Consider the following 25,586-nt stretch of genomic DNA (forward strand, 5'->3'; position numbering starts at 1 on the left):
AGCAGCCGGGGAAAATCGACCCTGATTGCAGGCCTAGGGACCCTACCCATGCACGAATTTCATACGCCGGGCCTCTAGTTAAGTTAATGTTAGGCTTATACATGTCTCCTTCCTCTTCCTGAACATTTCTTTCTGACTCTATATTTACTCTCAAAGAACAAATACCAAGCAATGGTGAAGAAGCTAAACTTTACTGAAAGATCTCCTGTATTCCACCGAATGATATTCCACAGGGTGGGGGAAAGTAGGTTTATTGTTGTGAATACATGAAACACAGTTTATTCTTGTATTATTATTTATTAATTATTGTATTATTTTATATATGAACTGTAAACCTACTTTGGCCCTGCCCTACATGTATTTTGCAACCTTGCGTGCTTAAAACTCTAAAATGATCAAAGTCACCAAAAAAGGGAAAACTTCAGAATTTAAAGAAGGCAACAACTTCTAAATCAAGAGGGCCAACCCCTAATTTCATCCATGTTTTGGCATTTTTGCAAACATGATAGAGATTAATTACTTTTCATATTCAAGACAAAAGAATTAATCTAGAGAGCTAGAAAGAGTAGATTTGTGGATGAGAGAATGGAGGTGGGAAAGCACTTATGAAGCTATTGTAGAACTTCAGGAGAAATATAATGAGACTGAAAGAAATTAGTGGTGGTGAGAATTCAGAAGCGAACTGACTTCCTATGTGTGTTGGGCTTTGTGTTAGGAGCAGTCTTCATTGTCATAAAGGGTTACACACTCTGTGAACACCCAGCACTGATGTCAATAACCATGACTTACCAGTATACTAACTGCTATGACTGCAGAGTGAATAGAATGCCCCAAAGTCACAAATGGAGAAGACTAGATAGTCATGAAAAACTTCCTCAAAATGACATATTAAATAGAATTTCACTCATTTTAGAAGGAGGAAAATCATTTCCCAGAAGCATGAGACATGTATATGTTCAGCAGGCTCAATACCCATTGAGTCATTTGTTCATTCAATCATTCCTTTATTCATTATTAATTTATTCATCAGGCTCTACCATGTGCCAGGCTCAGTGGAGACAGATAAAAAGAGGCAGATGTCAGGATATGAAGTTTCAGTTGTATCCTGATTAGTCAGTAGGGATCTCGCCAAGGATTTCTGAGCAGGCAAATAATAAGATCACAACTTCTACTAAGTGAAATAGTTCTGGCCCCAAATAAAATTTGAAAATGGAAGGTTAGAGAAGCTGATGACTGACAGCTCAACTATGAAGACATTTCTCCAGTCTAGACAGGATGGTAAGACCTGACTAGGACAGGAGCCCTAGGCATAGAGAGAAGCATAAGGATTTGCAAACTGTATGAGAAGAATGAACAGAGCCTGAAAGTGGGCAGGTACAGAGACCAAGCCTCAGGTAAATGGATAGAGCGTGAGTCTTCAACCCAATGGAAGGACATGAGGAGGAGGTAAGTTTGAGCAGAAGAGTGAAAGATGATGACTTTGGTTTTGGGCATGTCAAGTTTGAGAAATTTCTGGGTCATTCATGCAGAAATGTCCAGTGAACATGTCTGACGTTCAGGATAGAGGCAACGGCTAGAGATAGGGATTTGAGAGTTTTGTGCAAATAAGTGACAGTTGAAACAATGGAAGTAGAAAAGAAGTAGATTACAGATAGAACTTTACCAAAGCCTACTAGACATCGGTGAGATGATGATCTATCTAGTGAGAAAAAATATGTGGCAGAACTGGAGAATAGGAAAGGGTGCTACTATGAAGTCAACAAGGCAAGAGAGAGTTTCCAGAAAGAGGGCTGGTAAGTAGCAAAAGAGTGCTGAAACACAACCCCCTTTACAGTTCTTTTCACACCACCACTAAATTTGTCCCTTGAGCAGACACATCCTTTAATATCTCCTTTTAAGCCATGACTTCATATATGTCTGTGGCTATGGTATCTTTAATAGTTAAATCAGTAACTCCATTAACAACAGGGTTTTCTGTCTCCACTTTGTGGAAGCATTCAACATGATCTAGAGGCTAAAATGGGCAGCAGACATGTGTCAGATTATTGGAATGGACTCAAAGGAACCCCATGTGGTCAACATGAAAATTTTTGTCAAGTATGTTTTACTGCCATCATGGATGATAAAGAGTTCTTCTAAATCATAAGTCAAAGTAATTGGCTTAATAGCATTTCCAGAAAAATCTGAATTGCAGGAGTCCTGTGTTTCCAAGAAACAATAATGGTTTCTTCAACTCTGTTTCTTACTCTTTGGATAACCAATTGCAATTTTCTAAAAGGAGCAAAACCAAGTCAAGCTAGTGCCACAAATGAGCATCCATTGACACTCTCACAGCAGCTGGGTTAGTATTTGAGATCAAAGAAAATGCATCTTACCTGTTAAGCATCTCTTTTTTTTTAAGTTATAAGCTAACAGAATATTTTTCCTTTTTTTAAAAAAATAGCATACCATATTTTAAGTTCAGTTTTTGTTTTGTTTTATTTGAAATAAATATACACAGAAAAAATAGAAAAGAGTAAAAACATAACAACGCTGGCCCAATTTGAGCTTGAGTAATTAAAGCAAACCTTTTCTCATTGTCTTGTGCTATGCCCATGGAAATCATCTAATCCCCATATCCCTTGGACTGAAGCCAAAGCTCTTTTCTCAAATTAGATCCATAGACAGTGAGATGCCTAAAGACGCCAGTTGACCTACAGGCTATCAGGAATGTCTGCTGAATCAGTAATTCTTCACTTTAAATGTTTAAATGGTGAGGAGCGAAGAGCTAATGTCTAGAGTTGATCATCAAGGCAATGTAGCATAAACATATTAAAGTTAGGGCGGTAACCACTAAAAGAGCTAAATATGGAAACGGTTCAATGTGGTTTCCTCTGAGAAGTGAACCGGGGATTGAGGAAGGTGGGGGATGGCTGAGGCAGGAGACCGTGCTTTTCATTTTAAGGTGTTCTATACTTTGCAATTTATTTTAACCAACAGCATTTTTATTTGGATAAGATGAAAGTGGAAAAAAGCAATTAAATGTTATTATGCCATGAATGCTACTTTGACCTATGTAATACAGATATCTGAATTTACATTCACAAAGTCACAGAAACATACAGACTATCTTCTAATTTGTAAAATAAAAGAGAGAAACCCAGGTAAGTTAAGTGAGCTGTCCCAGACCACAGAGCTTAGAGCCAAAGAATCAGCTACTCTAGTAGGTTTGCACTTGATCCACGTACTCCCAAGCTTTTCCATTTTATTAATTTCACAATACAAGGAATGGATTCATTCTTATTCAGGTCTTTTCAGACTTCACTCTAGGCCCTCCTGAAAAATTATATCACAGCTCAGCCTCATTAGACATTATAAATGTCTGATGTTAAAGAAAAGAAGGAAAGTACCAGGAGCTGAGGTATGGAATTGGAATTTCTAAAACGAAAGTCAGTCTCTAGGGAGGCAAGACATGGCACCTGTATAATCACCACTGCTGATGTGATTTCATAGCCAGGCGTATCAGTTAGCTAGAGCTACCATAACAAACTATCACAAGCTAGGCGGCTTAAGCAACAAAAATTTATTGCCTCTCAGTTTGGAGACCAGAAATCTAAAATCAAGGTGTTCCCAGGGTTAGTTCTTTTTGAAGGCTGTGAGGGAAGGATCCATTCTGGACCTCTTTCCTGGTAGATAACTGTGTCTCTCTGTGTCTCTCACAAGGTCTTCCTTCTATGCACAGCTGCATGGCCATATTTCCCCTCTCTGTAAGGATACCAGTGATATTGGATTACAGGCTCACCTTATCCAGTATGATCTCATCTTAACTAATTGTACATCAGCAGCAAGTCAATTCCCAAATAAGGTCACCTTTTGAAGTACTATGGTTAGGACTTCAATATAGGAGTTGGGAGGGAGATAAGAATTCAACCTATAACACCAGAAGGTGATCAAATCCATATATCCTTCCCCCAAATATTTACAGTGTTTGTAAAAGTCAATCTCCACGTTTACATCCCAGGAATGTATCCCATTAAAAGTTAGAATTGCCTTAGCTGGTTTGGCTCAGTGGATAGAGCATCGGCCTACAGACTGAAAGGTCCCAGGTTTGATTCCAGTCAAGGGCACATGCCTGGGTTGCAGACTCAGTCCCCAGTGGGGGGCATGTGGTAGGCAGCCAACCAATGATTCTCTCTCATCATTGATGTTTCTCTCTCTCTCTCCCTCTCCCTTCCTTTCTGAAATCAATAAAATACATTTTTTTAAAAAGTTAGAATCAATTGTTAAACAATATTTGTTGGTTAGAAATTCACTTTACACTTAACTATTTTTAAATCCTCTACCAAATAATATAGAGAATACTAACCATAACATTATCTTCACTAAAGGCATATATACTCTAGGATACTTTAGGATCACATAAAGTAATAATAATTTAAATTACAAATCACACACACACACACACACACACACACACACAATGTTATGCTATAAGCAGAGCAAATGTTATACAACAAAGTCATCATTCAACAATGTAAAAGTTTTCACCCAAAAGCTACATTCAAATTGTGACAGAGCCTCAGATGTTTCTGTCACATTTTAAGGGGTCTTGTCAATTATAACTGTACAGTTGAATGAGCTCTAAGCACCTCGACCTGGAAAACACACATAAAAATTTAAATCCAATTTACTTTTTCATTGGACCATGGTATATACCTTTTGCTTTTCACTCAGAAAGAAAAACAAAGCTAACAGGTTTCCCTTTGGTTTCCAGTCAACCCTTCTTGTACATGTATTTACAGCAAGGACACTTCACAGGCAGTTTAAAGAGGAGGTAGGGGACACTTCCTCTTATTAGCTCTAGCTAATCTAAGTTCTCCAATAATATGCAATTGTGTATTAGACTTAAAAGTTTGCAAATGTGTCTTTCTAACTTGGGACAACTATTTTGGCTTAATTTTGCAAACAAGTTCTGGCAGCAAACAAATAGAGAATAGCAAATATTTCTCATGAATGTAAGTTACATAAAGCTGATATAGTTATCCAAATACACCAACTTCTCATTCTTAGTGTATCTGTTTTCACCAACTCAGAAGAGTAAATGAGTGAGTTGGTGAAAACAGATACACTAAGAATCATGGGTCAATCCGTGATTTACATGGGTTGCTTTCCTTAAATTGATAATAACACTGTTTGGAACTGGAATGCACCATTTAAAATAAAAGCAATGTTACACATGCAGACCTGGTCTTGTGGGTTCAACATATGCTTATCTAATCATAATGAGATAATAAAAAAAAATTATGTCAGTACCCACAATGAAAGCATAAAATATAATGAATTATGTTTACTTATTTAAAAACTGTTTCTCCTTATCTTTAATCTTTTCTCAAATACTCCTTCTTCCTCTTAACTTGCCCTGACGGAAGCCTGGCTTTCCCCTGAAATACTACTTCCTTTGTAACTCTTTCCAATTCTGGCCACTCCTTCAACCTCTATTAAACTTCAAGGGCAAAGAAGAAATATCAGTAAACTCCTTGTTCCCTACTGCCCCTTCCAGGTACTTGATCCCCTGCAATCTTTCAACGAATTCTGTTCCTTACGCTATTCAGAGGTGTGGCAGGTCATACTCAAGACACCCTTCCCAGAGAGAATGTTCAGAGTCCCTGCTGAGTGAGCACCAGGTCATCTAGTCTGATTTCCTGAACACAACTGTCTGGGTATGGGAGAGACACCTGACTGAAGTCACACCAGTCAGATTCCCTCTCACTCAGAAATTTGAAATTGGAATATGCTTGGTGTAAAAGGCTGTGAAAAATGGTGTTAAAAATAGCATAAGTGAGGAAATACATACATTCATAATACATTCATTCATTCACCAAAGATTTCTGCATCGCCTTCTGCTAGCCAAGTACATGGCAAGTCCTATATTGTACAGTATTTTCAAGATGTAACTATTAGAATAACTTAGCTGAAGCATAGTGTTCACATGGGAAGAGGAAAAGTAGGCTGAGGCTAACATTGTAGCAGCTTCAAATGGCAGACCAATGCTCTGAGGTTTTATCCCGCAGTTCCAATGAAAAGGTAGCTGGTCTTATAAGATGTTTCACATCAAGACGTCCCCTGCTTCTCCACCAAGTGCTTTTCAAGACTCATACTTTGAATGTAACCAGGCCTGACTGAAATACAATTCCAACCCACCCCTTTTATTACTGGGATTGAACTATCTGTTATACCTTGATTCGCCCTGACTCAATGCAAGGCAAACTCTAACAGAAAAAAAAGAGAACGTGGCCACTCTGTAGGGCTTTTCCCCCAGTGGATTGTAAGCACCTTGAGAACGGTGCCTTGTTAATATACTTCTATCTCTGGAACCTGCTGTAACACTCAGTTCATAGGAACTGTACAAAATGTGTAGATCAGAACTGAATGGGAAAAATGCATCAGGAGCTTGGAGAGGCAACCAGGATGAAAGGAGCCAAAAAACAATCACTCAAGATTTATGAAAGAGCCCTAACTGGTTTGGCTCAGTGGATAGAGCATCAGCCTGCGGACTCAAGGGTTCCAGGTTCGATTCCGGTCAAGGGCCTGTACCTTGGTTGCGGGCACATCCCCAGTGGGGAGTGTGCAGGAGGCAGCTGATCGATGTTTCTCTCTCATGGATGTTTCTAACCCTCTATCCCTCTCCCTTCCTCTCTGTAAAAAATCAATAAAATATATTTTTAAAAAAGATTTATGAAAGAGTACCTTGCTGGGTGTGGAGAGTAAGTCTGGGAAATGTGCCTTCTTTGGCATAGAAGAGGGGGTGGGTGGCAGAAGAGATGGAATGAGAGCCAAATACTTTCAAAGAGTCACATTATGTCCCAAGGAGCGGGTGATTTAACGGTATGCAACACACCTGTGCTTGCCCAACGGCACAGCGATTGAGAAACACTGTTATCACCTTCCAAAGGAAGTTTTTCGAAACACATTAAATATGATAACCTCCTGGTAAATTTTTCCACAGATATTGCAGCAACCATCTCTAATCATGCTGCTGAAAAGCCAAGGCAAGCTGAGACCTAGCAAAGAAGGGGATACAGGCTGCCCTCGAAGGAAAGCTGTTCCCAAATGTAAGCTATCAGCGTACGATCTAGCAAGGATTCCGCTCAAGGGCCACCTCCAGGTCCCAACCCTTTTTCCTACCAGAGTCTGGGCTTCTTCTAAGAACTGGGATGATCAAGATTTGGGTGGTTCGGGGCCAAGAGGTTGTGCAACTGCAGATCAGCCTATTTAACTTCAAACCCTATACTGTTTTAAAGTGTCAAATACAGATATTTCTGCGGTGATTAAAACTGTCCTAATTACAAGATTCTAGAGAACACAGTAACAATCAAAGATTTAATCTGAATTTTAATGCTGCTGCCAAAGAACAAAAAAATTATTAGGGTTTTTTTTCCCCCCCTCTTCATGTATTTGTTGTTTGAAGCACTTGTTTGAAGTTTGAAAGAACTTCTGTAAGTGTGATTAGCTCACAGCATCTTTCTCAATGATAAACACATGCTTCAACTTATTTTTCATGGAGGTCAAGGATGATAAATTATTTTGATGTTGTGGATAGGAAAGTGAAAATCCTGCAACTGGCTTCATTATGACCATAGGAGAGTAATATTCCGGAAGTAAAGCTCTGCCCATGTTCTCCATTCCCCTTCAGGAATCAAAGTGGAAGAATGAGCAAACAGTCGGTGAATTCAGTATTAAGAAGGCAAATTTCACTACCAGTGAGCAAGAAACTAGAGTGTTCCAGAAGTTCTTTAGACTGTACGATATCCTGATGCCTGACCCTATTCAATCACTTAGAACAGAATGCTGGAAACTTTTGAAAAAAGGATTTTTCCTACTTTAAACTTCTCCCACCACTGCACTCAGCCCCCACCAGCCCAAGTTAATGTACAACAGAAATTTCCCAAAACTTCACATAGAAAGCTCAGAGGGTAAGGCCTTTGTTTCAAATAGAGGGTCTTCTGTAAAGCCTTAGGTTACTTACAGAAAATCAGTCATTCATTTATTCAGCTAGTGTCTAATGAGTGCCCATTAAATTCCAGGTACCCACTAAATTCCAGATAATCCTCTGGGCCAGCGGTTCTCAACCTGTGGTTCGTGACCCCTTTGGTGGTCGAACGACCCTTTCACAGGGGTCGCCTAAGACCATCCTGCATATCAGATATTTACATTACAATTCATAACAGTAGCAACATTACAGTTATGAAGTAGCAATGAAAATCATTTTATGGTTGGGTCACAACATGAGGAACTGTATTTAAAGGGCCAGAAGGTTGAGAACCACTGCATTAAGAATATAGTTTCAGAAAGAGAGAAACAGACAAGAATCCAATAAATAATATATAGTATATGCACTATAATATACAGGGGTGGGCAAGAGGAGGTTTACAGTTGTAGTACACAAAACAGTTTATTCTTGTATTATTATTTTTTAATTTGTGGTTTTCCACATGAACAACTGTAAACCTCCTTTTGCCCACACTGTACACTAGAGAGAATAAAATAAATATCTGCAATGATGTGCAAGAAAGTCATCAGGATAAACATATACAGGGGGAGTTGTTATTAATAACAATCTTGTTCATTGGTTTTACAACTACAGTGTCAAAATATGAATTCTTCCATTGCAGATGATAACTACTCCAGGTCACGTTGGTAATACTAGTTCTTATTAATGACTAAGTGCTAATTCTAGATTGACAGTCATCTTATTCCGTGCCCCTTACCCCCATTTCTTAGTTGCTGCTTCAAACTCTGGTCCCTCCAACACTGGGAATGAGGAGCAAAAGTTTCAGAAAAGGAATCACACCCTCCATCACTGCTCTTGTCTACTCCTGAGAAGGGCCCATAAAGGACCACAGCCACAACTTCTGATCAGCTTCTCTATTTATTTATTTTAAAATTTTATATGTTTATTTTTAGAGAGAGAGAGAAATATCAATTTGTTGTTCCACTTATTTATGCATTCATTAGTTGATTCTTGTATGTGCCCTAACCGGGATTGAACCTGCAACCTTGGTGTATTGGGATGATGCTCTAACCAACTGGACTATCTGTCCAGGGCCACTTCTGGATTTATTTTTATCTCTATAAAACTATTTTCTAATGATTCACCCTCTGATTAGTCTATCTCTAGTGACTGGTGGTTCTGTCGCTGGCTGGCTGCGGGCTACAATTTCGAAAGCCATGGAAATAAGGTTGTCAGCTTTGGCAAGTAAGAGCACAGGATGCCCAGTTAAATTTGACTTTTAGATTAGCGATTAGCAGCAGATTTTTTTTTTTTTTTAGCATAAGTATGTCTCATGAAATATGTTGGACATACTTCCACTGAGAACAATTATTTGTATCAAATAACTGTAATATATCCAGCAGCCCTACATGTGAAGATTTGAGGGAACTATATTAATGATTTCAATAGCATGGATATCAGGGTTTGACTCATCCAGAAAGTAGAGAAATTGCTCCCAAGTAACAGTCTGTATAGCAAGGCTATGTAACATAACAGAGAGCTTAATCCCCACCTATTTCATGAACACAGATCAACCAGCAATACCCTAGTCATGGCCCAGCCCTCTTTGGTGCTGACTCACATGCCCAGAGGTGATGAGGAATTTACCTTAACACTCAGGAAAGTGAAATGGTGTCATTAGACATTTGACAAAGAAAAATGTGCTAGAATTCAATTACTATGCACTCACCCCTTAAACTCCTTGCTAAATTTCCATCAAGTTTATCCTAAAACCTGCTATAGAAAGTGTATGCATGTGCTAGAGCTGCCACAACAAACACCACACGCTGGGCGGCTTAACAACAGAAAACCCTTCTCTCCCAGTTCTGGAGGCCAGAGTCTGAAATCAAGGGGTCAGCAGGGCTGGTTCCTTCTGAGAACTGTATGGAAGAATCTGTTCCGTGCCTCTCTCTCCAACTGCTGGTGGTTTGCTGGCAACCTTCAGAGTTCCTTGGCTTGTTGAAGCATCACCCAGATCTCTGCCTTCGTGTTCAAAAGGTGGTGTGTGTGTGTGTGTGTGTGTGTGTGTGTCCATGTGTATCCAAATTTCCCGTTCCCATAAGAGTACAGCTCATACTGGAATAGGGGGCTCACCCTACTCTACTTCGACCTCATCGTGACTACGGACATCTGCAACAATCCTGGGAATGTACCATACTGGGAATGTGGTCTTCTGGCATTTTATAATTATTGAGGCAAAGAGAAATTTTTGGAGGACATTTTCCATCAAAATGAGGGATAATGATTATGGGACACAAGTTATAATTTAAAAGAAAATGTACCCGTATAAAAATTGTAAAATATTTGAAACCCAGTAAATCCATTTCAAAATTCTGTTTTCCAAGTGTTCAAAGTAAGGATCAGGATGGCACAGTGGGCATTGTTCATTTAGGCCCTGTTTCAACCAGGATTGATATAATAAAGGCCTATGGTCAGGAGACATTCTTAAGTATTTGTTTACCCAATGCCATGTCTATTACTTTACAGTCAGTACAAACAACTGCTAATGGGTCAGTTCTGTTCTGTTTACTAAGATGTTAAGATGAGCAAGACCTAATTCCATTTCTTAGCATCATTTTGTCTAGTGCAGGAAGACAAATATAATAACCAACACACTTAAAACTCTTAGTGCCAGATACTGTATCAGGTTCAGTATTAACTCTCTTAATTCTCACCTCAATCCTTTATGGAAGTACACTGTTATCCTCATATTACCAGTGATAAGATGGAATTCTTCACCATAAGGCTCTTGCCCAAGGTCACAAAGCTAGTTTCTCTACTTCGCTCATGCCCAGTCCAAGCTCTGGACTGTCACTTTGTGACTCGATGGTTTCTTTGTTGCCATAACAGAAATAGCGTTATGAAAAGAGAGGTGTGCTGTTCATGTGTTCTGTGTTCTCCAAAGCACCGATAAAGGAAAATCAGTCCACAAGACCCAGAGACTCGAGGCAAAACAGGAAAGAGATCCCTTCCGAATGGCAACAAGAACTTCAGTTGCCCACCTTAGATAATCTCTGCTCACTCCAGTGCACCATGGCCCCAGCAACTCTGAAAACTGCCAAGGGAAAATGATAGCAAACTTAGACCATCATACCCAAAGTATCAATCCAATGAGAGAATAGATAGCTTCAGACACTCACCTCCCAAATATTCTTTCTCAGGAAGCTACTCAAAAATGTGCTCCAGTGGATAGAACGTCAGCCTGCGGACTAAAGGGTCCCAGGTTTGATTCCGGGCAAGGGCACATGCCCAGGTTGCAGACTCAATCCCCAGTAGGGGGTGTGCAGGAGGCAGCCGATCAATGATTCTCTCTCAGCATTGATGTTTCTATCTCTCTCTCCCTCTTCCTTCCTCTCTGAAATCAATAACAATATATTTTTTAAAAAGAATGTGCTCCAGCAAAACGAGGGAGTAAACCAAAAGTAAAGGTGACAGTGAGTCCAGGAAAAGAGACCCAGGAGAAAGCCAAGGGCAACCTGAGGAAAATGGCTATGCACCAGGCCAGGAGTGAGCCAGTTCAGAGTGGCAGGATTCCAAGAAAAAAAAAAAATAGAATGGGTAGATTATTTGTTATGTGTGAGCGTTTGAAAAAAACATTATTGTTAGAGACTTGATAAATCTGATACTGCACTCTGAAAAAACAAACTTGCGATAGGCATAAGAAAATTAAGCACATAGAAAAAAAGAGAAGCTATTAGTAAATGCAAGAAACCTGATCATAGACTATTACTTGGCTGAAAAATGGGATGATACTGGCATAATCATAATTTTATCAACATAGGCTGATTTGGTTAATAATGGCTGGCATTGATATATCAAGATAGCAGTATAGGCATATTATTTAGAATATTAGAATATATATTATAATATATGAACAATATGTGATATGTAGATATATGTTTAATATAAATAATATACCTATACTACCATTATAATATTTTAATATGAAAATATCTATTTTAATATTAGAATATACAATTTAACATTATGTGAAGCAGGAGAAATGGTATGGGGAAGGGCAGGCAAAGGAATGCTGTAAGCATATATTATTTTGATTTAGGCAAATTCTAAAATGAAGTAGAAAAAGAGGACAGTATAGGAATATTGCAAGCAAAATGTGAAGTCATTAACCTTGATAATCTTGCCGATGAAAGGATGTTTCAGATGAAAGCATTTGAAATGCAGGCCCTGAAATAGCCAAATAACTACCTAAATTTTAAATTTCACTTTGCTTACGTAATCCTACTGCGTAAGTCACTCTTCTGTGGAGCATTCCTTTCCATCTCATATATCCTTAGTATTCCAAAGTTCTGTTACAGCATTTGCTCCTTTATCACTTACTGTTACTATTATTATTGTTGCAATAAAATTATTTGGTATTTTACATAAAAGTAATTTATTACTCTACACCTGCCTCCCCTCTGGACTATTCTATTTTAGAAGAGCAGGAGGTTCATCTCATTCCTCTGTAACTCTTGCTTCCTTGTACCAATAAGGTCCGACCTTACAAACACTTAAAAGAAAATGTATTGCAATGACTACTTGTGTCATTATGGTACACCGTATCTCATCAACTCAAACTGCCTGTTTATTTAATATTTTATCTTCTCTGATGTGGGAAATGTGTCTTATAATCGCTGCAGGCTTGGATGGAAAGCCGAGTTCTTTTAGAAAGTCTTTATAACTGGTCCTATTGTTCATCTGGGCCCTCCTAACCTGAGAACACTTTAGATTGAATTATCTGCGTAAGTATTTTTTCAAATTCACACTGACATTGGAAACTCAGACCTAAATATTTATTAGGACCAACTTGCAATTCAAAATCTTGGACAATATCATTTTTCTTCCTTTTACCAGTAGCAAATTTGAGAGGTGTGAGTTTGTTTGCTGTTCCTTTCTGTGTGATGGGTTTATTTTTCATTTATTCCTGCACAGAAGAGACAGCCTTTGGGCCTCCCAAATGTAAGCAGGTTTCCTATGTGATTCTCCATCTTAGACCTTTTCGCTTTCTTAAGGTTACATGAACAATGATCTATCTTCCATCGGATGGCCTCCAAGGTTCCATGAAATACAATACTAATTAATAGAATTAAAAAAAACGACAATTTAATGCTGGCTTAGTAACAGTTACGTCAATATTTTACATTTTTAATAAAAGAAGCATTGGGCTTCTTTTGGCTAATAAGATATCCACATTCCTATAATGACTAGCAAATGTTTCGGAGAATTTTGAATTTTGCTGTGTAGGTTAAATTCCTGACCCACCGGCTTTCCCTTCACAAAACACTTTTCGGTATGTTCCTGCATATCAGCACTTTAAGACATAGTTCACATTTGCCCACCATAAGCCACAGCAGCCTACACTGTGGTTGGGTTGATGGAAAACATCTGATACTCCTGAAAATCATCAATGAAATACACCCTTGTTAGATCATAATTCACCCCTATAGGCAGAAGAACCAGGCCATCAGTTATATCACTTGGTTCCCTAATATAGCAATTCCCAAACCATCTCTTGTACCCCCAGTAGACTTCCTATAACATATGGTTGAACCCTCTCTCTGAAAATAATACTTAGCTAAGCATAAGATGTGACATATTATACAGTAATTATTGAGTGCTTACTGTGTTCCAGGCAATGAGCTAACCACTTTACATACATAATCACTACTCAGAATGAGCCTACTGATTAAGAAATTGAGGCTTGTAATTTAAGGACCTTGCACAGATCACACAGATAGAAAGAGCTAGATCGAGAATTTAAGCCCAGACAAAGTAACTGCAAGGCCCATCCTCTAAACCACTGCATAATACTGCTTTGATTTAAAAAAAAAAATTGCCATGGGAAGAAACAATGTGAACAGTAATGCAAACACACTAGATATGTCGATTGCATTGATGCTCAGCAACCCGTCCAAGCTGAAATAGATCTTTGCACATTTATCCACATTCTAAGAAAGATGCTTCAAACCGCAGGAAGAGGTAGTTTAAACAGCAAAAGTATGGGTCATCTTTTTCACTTCCATGATAATAACCATTAATCGTTAACTTTTTCCTTGTCTATCCCACTTTGGGAGTGGGGCTCATTTGCCCGGGCCTGTGAGGACACGTACTTTGTGGTGTATATTCCATATTTTCTCTTAAGTCCCACTCTGCAGGCCAGAGCCGAAGGCAAGCCTTATTATAGATCAAAACCAGTGAAGTGGGTAATGAGGTTTGGTATATAAAACACTTGGTATAAATGCAGAGGAAATTCTGGCTTTTCTTTAACATTAACTGCTTGGAAACGCATCATTTGAAATAGAATTCTTAGTAGGCTACTAGCTCCTGAAGAATAATTTCCCTTCCCCGAACAGACCACTGGTAGCTAGACGCCTTTCACAAATGCGGAGCCCCGTGTAGCGAGTTATTTTTAATGCACACTCTACGGGGTGACAGCTAAAACGCACCACTGAGTGGAAAGAGCATTACCCACCACGGCGGAAACAGAATTGAACACATCACCTTCACTTAAGGAATATGGTCTGAATTCTCAGGCTGATACCTAACCTTGGAAAAGAAACAATTAAAATATCTAAGCAGACAGTTTTCATCTCCTCGGGTAGAAAGCGTTCTTACATGTTCAGACTTGTAGGTCCCTGAGCCACAGGGGGGCAAAGGAAAGGTGGTTCTACATATACCATTAAAAAGATAATTAGTTTTTCCCATAACTTTTAAATTCATGTCTGGCTCTCTCCTGTCAACTGTCTTTCAAGACTGGTCTACTTTAAGGAAGTGCTTCCTAGGTCTATAAACTCACTTCTTTATTTCTCTTCTCTCCGGAGCAAGGTATCACTTTCATTAGGTTTATCACCATCGTCCAACAGTATGAGTGGTGGAGGATGGAAGTCATAAAAAAAGGGTCATTCAATGCTACCTTATCTCCCTTATCCCTCCTTCCCTTTCTCCCTCCCTCCCTCTTTCCCTTCTTTCCTTCTTTCCCTTCTTTCCTTCTTTCCTTCTTCCTTTCTCCCTTTCTTTCTTTCTTTCTTTCTTTCTTTCCTTCCTTCCGTCCCCCCCCTCCCCCTTTTTAACACATTTTAACAGCCTAACATGTGCCAGGTACTATGCTATATATGGTAGGGTAAAAAAATCACACTATTTGTATTACTAATCTCAAGTAATTCAGAATCAGCCTCATAAGCCCCACCTCGTGAATGACTGACTGGAAGCTCCCTGAAATCAGAGGCCACACCTGGTACCTTCTAGACTTCTTTCTGTCCACGGCATGATTCTTGCATTTGTGTAGTATGTGGCAGGAAGAGCTTGATGGGGTGTGAGATAATCTAATGTCCAGCTCCCTCATTCACAAGGTAACTGCAGATAAATCCCCTAAACTCTAGCACTTCCATTTCCTCCTGTACAAAAGGGAGATCACAATACCAGTGAAACCACCCATGGAGAAAGAAGGGACCACTGTGACAAAAATCTAATGCCAGTGAAGCCACTCTATAAACCTAAGTCTTGCTCAGAAAGGTGCTCCTAAGAATAATTCAGGGTCAACGGGGTGAGTAGCAGGGCAGCTGAGTGGGCACAGGGAGCACGGTCATTTGACAAGAGCCTTGCCCCTCGGCAAGGTCTGAAGGTCACCTTCCGCCTGCATAGCTACACTATGTTATAGCCACAGCGTGACACGTGCACTGCCCTCGTGGCACTGTGATATCAGAGGGAGGATCATGGAGCATGACAATGTCATGTCTTCCACCCACAAATTTAATGCCTTTTTCATCTTAAGTATTTAATCGTGTCCTGTGGCCATAACCTTTGCAGTTTGCGGTGTGAGAGCAAACTAGCATGAATTTCTTTGTCCTTCCTCACAATTTCATAGATAGAAAATTCGTTCTTACCCACCTCAGCATATGATTTTTTTTCCTTTCATTATTAAGTCAAGAACTTTCACCTTTTCACTTAAAGGAAGCACTTTATGGCTTCTTGTTAGCATATCCAAGAACGGCCTGCATCACTATTCTTACACTCAGGGGCCATGATTAAGTAACATAAAGGTGACAAGGCCTGTAATACCAGGACAGTGGATTTGATAACCAAGACTAATCTAAGTACTAAGTGACTAATGGGTGGGAGCATCTACAGCTTGGAGATGCTGGATCAAGGGATGACTCACATACCCGGTTGTACAGAGGAGAGATCTCATCACGCTACTCAGAATGACGCACAATTTAAAATGGATGAATTGTTCTCATCTGGTATTTTCCATTGAATATTTCTGGACCATGGTTGACCATGCGTAACTAAAACTGAGGAATGGGAAACTGCAGATAAGGGAACTCCTGTTTTTTCTATTAGACATACTAGTCCTGCTGCTGGGTGTCTCCCATTAAGAGGGGAGAGAAACAAAGGTGATGAGACACCTGGACCCAGCTGTCCCTGACACTCAGGGGGTCCTTGAACTTTTCTCCTAGGTTCCTCCTTTTGAGTTGGGTCACTGTCAAACACAACTAAAAGTTTTGACTCATACATACACTGCCCACAAGTAGGTCACTTAATATCTATGAGCCTAAAATTTCTTTATTCCCTATAAAATAGGGATGATGATGATGATAAAAGTGATGATGATTATAATGAAGGTGATAATAATGACCTTCACAGGGTTACCAGCGCATAACTGTAAAAGTGGCTTGTCAATCCTGATGTTAGTAGTTGTCATTGATGCTACTCAGAATGGTGTGCAATTTGAAACTCATGCATTGTTATTTCTGGAATTTTCCATTTAATACTTTCAAACCATGGCTGACTGTCGGTTACTGAAACCATAGAAAGTGAAACTGTAGATAAGGGAGGACTACTGTAATTTGTTATAACGGCAATCATAAACTAAGATTCCAAACAAGAAAGTAGAAGCCCTAATTGAGACAAATCATTGCCCCTCTAGGCGCTTCACTCTCCTAATCCTCACCGAGGATAAGGACCCCTGATCTGCTTCTTTTATACGGCTGTTTATGAGGCTCGAAAGCTACACGGGCTGTGGTTGACTCTTAGCCTCTGCACTGTGTTTCTTTGGCAAGTGACTTAACCAATCAGTGCCTCCGTTTCCTCATCTGTAAAATAGACATACTGATAGGGTTGGGTCATTGTGAGAATCAATGATTTAGTCCAGGGGTCCTCAAACTTTGTAAACAGGGGGCCAGTTTACTGTCCCTCAGACCGTTGGAGGCCCAGACTATAGTTTTAAAAAAAAAACTATGAACAAATTCCTATGCACACTGCACATATCTTATTTTGAAGTAAAAAAACAAAACGGGAACAAATACAGTATTTGTATTTGCATGTGGCCCGCGGGCCGTAGTTTGAGGACCCCTGATTTATCTATGTAAAGTGCTTGGAACGGCATTTGGCACAATGTCAGTATTAGGTAAGTGTTAGCTATTATTACGTATGTAAAAAAAGAGTTTGCAAAAAGTTAGACATTACAAACTGGCAAGGTAATACTAGCATTCTTATAGAACACTGATTCTCAAGAGGGTGAAGGGCCACTAGCAGTTCAGAAATTTGCGGAAGCACTTTAGAGGGTAAGGGGATGGGAGGTTGGTATACTACTAGCATTTAGTGATAGGAGCCAGGAATGCTAGACATCTTGCAACATCAGGGGCAGTCACTTAACAATGCAAGCTTTTACCAGATCCCAAATGACAGCTCAGCCTCCTACCCATCTTCATCTGTAGCCACGCATTGATGGTGATTTTACAAACAAGGACTAGCATCTGTCTCCTTCACTATGACCTCTGGTGTAGTTGTGTCATGCATTTTTCTACTAAAGTTTTTCAAACAATAGTTTCTCCATCATGTTTATGTTAAAAGTATAATAGTAATAGGGCATTACCTTGATTTTTAAATTTAAATTAGAATTTGCTTATGTGATTTGTGAAATTCTAAAATGGAAAAAAATATATATTCTGGGTGTGAATTGATAGGATTTGAGGTGAAATAAGGTTTACATGTGGCTTACCCCAGCCACCTCACTTTCTAATGAAGGAAATCAAGGCCTAAAGACATACAGCATCTTGTAAAAAGAGTAACTGTTAGTTAAAAGATAAATAATCCAAGTTTCAAGACTCTAATTCCGGAGTTCTTGGGTGTTCTTTAAGAATCTGTACATCCTAAAAAAACAAAAAAAGAATCTGTGCATCCCACACAAAGTAAGATTCTTTAAAGATCAAATTCTCATCCCAATCCTGAGGCTTTATGCCGGCAAAATCACTGCCCTTTCCTTGCACCCCACATCTCTGGCCTACCATCCCCACTTCCACCACTGGAGGAAGTGATTGTGAAAGACACCTTAGATCAGCTCAACAGCCAAGCATTCCTGGGAGCAGTCTGGGGGGAAAGCTTTGATGTACAGGGTTATGGTCAACAATTGTCTCTGACTTTCTCCTTTGACTTTCCACTTTTTCTGGGTTAGTTCCAAAGGAGACCTTTTGGGCCCAGAGATGATTCTGTCCACCCCCAACCAATCTCCATATCCCAATATGAATCTTCCAGAATATTCTGTACTATTCATCTTGGCACAGTTATGGAGAAACTAATTTTGTTGTAACTTCAGTTACAAACAGGTTGACATGTTTCAAATTCCTATTTTATTAATATTCTAAGGGGGGGAAACAACACCTCCTACCTTCCCTACGCAGAGCTGCTGAGGCTGTTTATGTAGGTGTGCCCTGCCCAACCCAGAGGGTGCCATTCACATGGTGGCTTATGTGTATGGTAACCCCTGAAGTTAAGGGGTTCACTATCTGCATGGCTACATGCAGGGTGCCTGCTCCCACTCCCTAACATGGGAATTGAGTTCATAGTGTGAAGATGTTTGATACTAACATTGTTGAATATTCAGTTAAACACTGACTTAACTGGCACAGTTCATTCACAATTTTAAGTTTGAATTATTGTTTAGTCTCCTTGCTGGCCCTGTGTTCAATGATGGAGGCCCTGTCTCATTGTCAAGTTGGGTCACACAGAAGCAGCTCCATTTTCATAGCCAGAGAGACTTGGTGCATTAGGGTTTTAAGGCTCAATTCCCTTTCCTGTCCCTCCTTTCTGAGTAGCCCACACAATTTCTATTTCCTTTTCAGGGCTGTTCCAAGCACTTGAGCACATTTGAGGAGTGGGGAAGATACCCTGACCCAATCACTGATGAGGCTACCACTGACCCAAGTTCATAGTTCCACCCAGAAGCTCAGAGCATCAGTTTCAGAGGTTACAAGTATGAGCTTTTATGTCAGACCTGGAGCCCTCTCAGCTATGTTACTTTAAGCAAATAACCTACTGTCTGTAAGCGTTAGCTTTCTCATCAATAAAAGGAACAAGAGTACGAGCCTCATGGAGTTACTAGAAGGTAACATGAACGAATGCAAATGAAGCCTGACACATAGTAAGTGCTGAAGAAATATTAGTACTGGAACGATTCTTTCCCCAGAAGAGTGGTCTTCTGTATATGACAACTTTATAGAATTTCATATTCTACAAATAAAGTAGAATGAAAATAAGAAATATAAAATCTAGTAAATAAAAAAAGGATTATCCCTTAGAAGAGGCTATTGCATCTTCATTTGATTTGAATTGTAAAGATAACTAATCACAGCAGGCATTTGATACATGTTGTTGTTGTTTTTCCTTTCATTCTCAGCGTGCTCTTTCATACAGCGTCCTGTAAAGGAAGCACGCCCAGCCGGGTATCTGTATTCCCAGTCTTCAGAAGACACTGAGGCTCGGGGAGGTTAAGGTGATTCTGTGGCAGAATGTCAGAGGAGGAGGCAGGCATTAAAACTTGCTGTTCAGCATTCCATGTCACAGGGCGTCCCACTAGTAGAGGCAGTGACTCTCCACTAGGGGGTGCATGTCATGTAATGGGGTGCGTACTGGCAGCCATTGAGGGACTACACCAATTTCTATCAGCTCCCCCAACAAACAAAGCAAAAAAAGAAATCTAAATTAAAAAGTGTATTTGCCATATGAATATATCTTTAAAATATCTCCTTTAGTCCTCTCGTCCCTCCAGGTTACACCTGCAAAGCTTTTCCTAGATAGAAATTCTGGAATCAAGATGGCATTTCAGAATGTGGGCAAGCCCTCCCAGTAGTTCTGACAAGCCCCTTCAGCTGGGGATTTCTGTACGAAGCCGAGCTACAAAGAGAGGTCGTGTGCTAGCTGACTTGATGGTATATGATCACTCCCACCACATCTAGGACCAGCACTTTGCCTCAGCATAAGAGACACTCATTAAAATGGGGCCTCTACTTGTTCTCTTAATAGGAGTCAATTTCTGAAAACTTAGACTGGAAATAAGACCATTGCCCTGAGCCCAGGTGGCTCTTGTCAAGAAGGCCCAGGGGTCTTCCCCACAGGCCCTGCCTGCAACACATGACAACGTGTTGTAAAAATGTCATGGTAGAAGTTTTGACAAATCTCACTTTTCAGTTGCTGCATCAGTAAAAGTCACATAACTGCTTGACTTTGTTTTTTCTTTGTTTATGTTTATTTTCAACTGCAGGGAGTCACCTTTTCTTCCTCTTTTGGGGTGAGAGACTTTTTTACCTATTAGCTAAGTCATTACTCATTAAATGGAAAGCAAGAAGAAGAAAAGAAGGGCCACAACGAAGGGCAGTGAAATAGGAATGACCTGACTCTGTCCCCCTGATGTTTTACAGTAAATACTGCAAGCTGAGCAGGTGTCCAGCGGTTTAGAGTCCAAACTACACCTGGGCCAGGTCCCACCTGCCCCTTGTCACACAAACCAACACACACTGGAGAAAACTTTTTTCTGTTGACTTATGTTAATCATCAAGCCAAAGCAAACAGCCTTCCACTTTCTGGATCCAGGGTAGCAATTAAATATGAAGACATCTCACGGCTCCTCTAGACAAATAAGAGGGGGAAAACCCTCTGTAGTCTAGGCCAGGCGGTGGGCAGGGATTGCATCAGCTGTCACATGTACCAAAGTTGGTTTCCCAACTGGGAACTTTCTCAGTTTCACACACCAGCACCACAGTTGGTGAACAGTCCATACTACAGTTTATTAAGTCCATACTAAATGCATTTATTTAGGCCATGACTTAGTGAGAGACCCCAGACAACTCAATCTGCAGTTAGAAGCTGGGTAAAAAGATAAAATAATTACACAACGTGGGTGCTGACAGAGGCATGGGCAAAGCCAGCTAAGTGGCAGAGAGGCGGAGATCAGTGAGAAATGCCGCTGTGGCGGGAAAGGGGACGCATTATCTGCTTACTACCCTACTGCCCTTCTCCCCCCTCCCCCCCCCCACACCACCACCACAGAACCACAAATGGGTACAAAACACACTAGCTATTTTATTCACATTCAATGATGAGGGGCCTGGGGACATCACAGCTCAAGAGAGTGGTTTCTAGGATGCCTCACAGGCAGAGGGAAACTGTTTACAAATGAGAAGTTGTTTCCACCTCCCTCTGGAAAAATCCCGGGAAAATGCAGGCAGAAAACCCACTTCATGAGCCCTCCACCCAGCGCAATCCCGAATCCAGACTGACCTGCCAAACACCTGGCAGCAGAGGTGAACTTTTGCATGAAGCTGCAACCCACTTCCCAGCCCCTGGCGCACCTCCCCAGCCAGAACCCCAGTTCCCACGTTGGAAGCAGGGCGGTGGAGAAGGGTGGTGGGAGTTCCAGCATTCAAACGCTGCCACCCCTCTCCAGCCCCTGGATTATCCAGCCCTTTACACTGGGCTGTCCAGGCTTCTGAGGAGGAAACTGCCAAAGAGGAAAACTGTCAGAGCTGCGATTACTCAGTGAGCCAGCTTCCTAGCGTGGATAGTGACTCTCTCTCTCTGTCTGCCCTTCCTTGCCAGCGCCACTTCCCCGTCCCTGCACTCCACGTGGATTATCTGCAGATTACAATGAGGCGAGGTGCACTCAGCATGGGATCCGGCACTTGGCGCGTAGTACAAGTTCAAGAAACACTGGCCTTTCACACTCCACTCCAGGGTCAAAGCCTGGGACGATTCTAGGGAGGGGACCAGTTGCCCCCGTGTGGGTAAAAGTTGTTAAAACTCCAGGTCACCCACAGCACCCGGGCCCCCTGGGGTGTGACAGCCTGCGGGCGCCAGTGCGGGCGCCCCGGGAGGGGGAGTGGGGGTGCGCGCCTGGCACGGCCCGCGCGCCGCGTTAACCCCTTACCTTCCAGCAGCACCTCCTTGCCCGCGCGCTTCAGCGCCTGCACCGCCTCGTCGTGGGTGGCGTCCCGCAGGTCGGCGCCGTTCACCGACAGGATGGCGTCGCCCACGTACAGGGCTTGGGTCTGATCCGCCGCCAGCCCCTTGAAGATCTTGCTGATGAGGATGGGCATCTTGTTCTCCTTGCCCCCCTTGATGCTGATGCCCAGCCCGCCCAGCTCCTGCTTCAGCACCTTCACGCCACGCTTCTGGTTCGAGATGGACTCGGGCACCTGCTCGGGCAGGTCGGTGAAGGCGGTGCGCACCCCGGCCGGTGAGTCGGGGGGCTGCGAGCCGCCCGTGCCGGGGTGCCCGGGGCCCCTGCAGAACGAGCCATTGGTGGCGGTCCCGATGCCGTTGTACGCCGCGGCGCCCTCCTCGCAGCTCAGAACCAGGGCGTCCTCGCTCAAGTTCACCAGAACTTTGTGCCAGCGATCCCGCACCAAAACTTCCAGCAGCCCGCTCCGCTGCGCCCGGCCGCCGCCCCCGCCCGCCGGCCCCGCCGCTGCCGCCGCCGCCGCTACCGCCATCTTTCCGGCATTCTTAAAATGCCATGTGATTGCAAAACCGGGGGGAAAGTGGGGAAGGGTGGCGCGGGGAGGCCGCGGGGCCCGGGGGCGCGAGGAGCAGGCGCCCGGCGGGGAGGCGGCAGCGCGCGGGACTCGGCTCCGGGCGTTCGCGGGCGCGCTGGGCGCGAGTTGGCAGCCGCAGCCCAGCCGGTTCCCCCTCGCCGGATCCGGGGCGGGGTGGAGCAACCTAAAAGGAGAGCCTGAACGAGGGGAGGGGAGAGAAAACGCCAGCTGCCAGTTGCCAAACCCCAAAGCCAGGGGAACCCAGAGGAGCGGAGCGCCGCGGACAGCCGGGAGGAGGCGGGCTCGCGGGCCGGGCCAGGGCGGGGTCCGCGCGCTCACCTGTTCCAGGCGCCGCAGCCTCTGCGGTCACCGGAGCCGGTGGGCTCGGACTCTCCGCGCCTCCCTCCTCGGGGCGCAAGTCGCCCCAGGGACAGCTTCCCTGGCGCCGGCTCTCCACCCCGCGCAGCCCTCTCCTCTGGACTCGCCCTTCCCCGCGGGCTCCCATCCGCGCTTCGGCTGGGTCTGCGTGTCCCGCCGTGGTCCCCTCGCTGGATGTGCCTGAGCCCCCTTCCCTTTCACCCCCTCCCTGGCATTGTCCCTCAGTCCCAGCCCTCAAACCAAGGCGTGGCTTCTCCCGCTGAGTTCTTACCTGTCACTCCTCAGGGACTCCCAGGTGGACTCAGGTGGTGGCCCTGAGTCCTCTGAGAGTGGAGAGGGAAGGCTGTCCCAAGAACCCAGAATGAAATGTCAGCAGAAGCTAGTTCCCCCAAACTTCCTCTCCTTCAATGCAGGACATCCTCCTGCCGGGTCTCTGGAGAGGTATCTGCTGGCCGGGTTGTTCAGCAGGTCACGGCCTGCCCCAGACCCAGGGACAAATATTCTTCCAGCTCTCACACATTATATGCTCGGCGCCTCTCGCCTAGCCTTCACCCCCAGCCTCTCATGTCACACCACGTGCTTCCTGGACTTTCTTCCTAAGATTTATGCTAGGAAGCCCCCGTTTAAGAACTCAGGTGCAGTGGGTTGTATCTCAGAAGTTCCTTTCCGGGTTGCTTATTTAGAGCTCAAGCTGCATTTTCCAGGGGAACAATATTATAATTGTTGGTTACCTTCCCAGGTCAACTCGGAAATGCCAACATAACCCATGTCATAGCTCAACCTCCCAGAGTCCTCCTGATCCTTGGGCCTCTCAGGTCTATCCCCACACTGAGCAGATCTCCTGGGCCTCTCCAAGGATTTCATGCTCTCCTTTACCTCCCCTTCTCACCTCCCTCTCCCCTCTCTCCATAAACAAACTCAAAAAGCTGCGAATTCCTAAAGGTAAACCCAATCCAGCAAGGTGTCAGGAGGAAAGAAATATTGAACACATTTCCACTGATGTGTATCATCACTGAAAGTTCTCTAACCCTTCCAGAATGACTCACACTTTTAATGGAGAACGCTTAAAAACTCAGACAAACCCCTAAAGGGTGGCTAGTATTCCAGAAGGGTCCCCGAAGGAAATGAAAACATTTGGATTTTTTTTTTATTTTTTTTTTTGGACGAGGAGGAGCAGGGCAAGTCACTGCAGACAGATCAGTGGGGCCCTTGGATTAATGCTTCTTCTTTTCTATAGTTTTCACCCACCAGTTTTCCCAAAGCTTTTTTATTCTCATATATGAAGGTTCCCAAGGCAGGGACTGCAGCTTCTGCGCACAGGATCAGACAGGGAGCTGATACAGGTGACACCACTGCTGGGTGGGAAAGCAGCGAGGACCGTCCTCTGCCTTGGAGACTGAGGAGTCACACGCATCGCTCTCCAGGAAATCGGAGTGTCTGCGTTCTAACTCCAGCAGACTAAGGTGGAGGTGGGTACCAGAATGCCAGTGGGATGGCTTAGAAATCAACACTGATCTGCCTCTGGCCCCAAACCCTCCATTCGCATCATACCCTGTGCCTTTTGCCTCTGTGGTCCAGCAAATTGCCAGGCCCAGGCGTAACTAAAGATAGTGTATCCGTTCTGCCATAAGATATTGCAGGCTCTGCAACGGGAATTTCTCAGAAGCTCTGTGATAAGCACTTTTTTTCTGTGTAAGCAAACTCACATGGGAAGGAGTAGGTTGCTTGTTGAAAGTAGCATCAGAAGGAGGGAAGACAGATATTTGATATTAAACCGGTGACGAGCGTGATAGCCAGAGGATGGCTTTGCCAATGAAAGTATAATAACAGACCCCTGTTCTAAGTGCTTTACACATAGTAACATAATCCTTCCAGAAATTTTTGGGGATACTTGCCATTATCATCACTCCCGTTACACAGTAAGAAACGGGGGATACTTGTTTAAGAACTTGCCTCCTATAATGCTAGTCATGTAGCTAGCAAGTGGTAGTTAAGGTTTGAGCCCTAACTGGTTTGGCTCAGTGGATAGAGCGTCGGCCTGCGGACTGAAAGGTCCCAGGTTCGATTCCAGTCAAGGGCATGTACCTTGGTTGTGGGCACATCCTTAGTGGGAGATGTGCAGGAGGCAGCTGATCGATGTTTCTCTCTCATCAATGTTTCTAACTCTCTATTCCTCTCCCTTCCTCTCTGTTAAATATCAATAAAATATATATTTATAAAAAAAAAAAAGTTTTGAAGCCAGCAATGAACAGTCTGAATTCAGCCATTGTCCTCCACTCTTCTGAAAATACTCAGAGCCTGTTAGCTACAGTGCCCATCTGGCACTGAGGCCAGCCTTTCTCTGGGGAGGGAAGCTCTGAAGGTGAAGG

At 42.8% G+C, this 25,586-nt stretch overlaps 1 protein-coding gene across 1 annotated transcript in view; it reads right to left on the bottom strand.

The window, feature by feature from the left end:
- SNTB1 (syntrophin beta 1) overlaps positions 1-22,797 on the bottom strand; it is a gene marked incomplete at its 5' end in the record, with an annotated part of 193,436 nt that extends 170,639 nt beyond the window's left edge. The window contains one exon of the mRNA XM_081111288.1: positions 22,233-22,797. Within this exon, the coding sequence (XP_080967414.1) occupies positions 22,233-22,797 (565 nt within the window). The remainder of the gene's footprint in view (positions 1-22,232) is intronic.
- Between the last annotated feature and the right edge of the window lie 2,789 nt (positions 22,798-25,586).

This window comes from Myotis nattereri (genome assembly GCF_964212035.1).
Source record: "Myotis nattereri genome assembly, chromosome: 17".
Classification (NCBI taxonomy): Eukaryota; Metazoa; Chordata; class Mammalia; order Chiroptera; family Vespertilionidae; genus Myotis; species Myotis nattereri.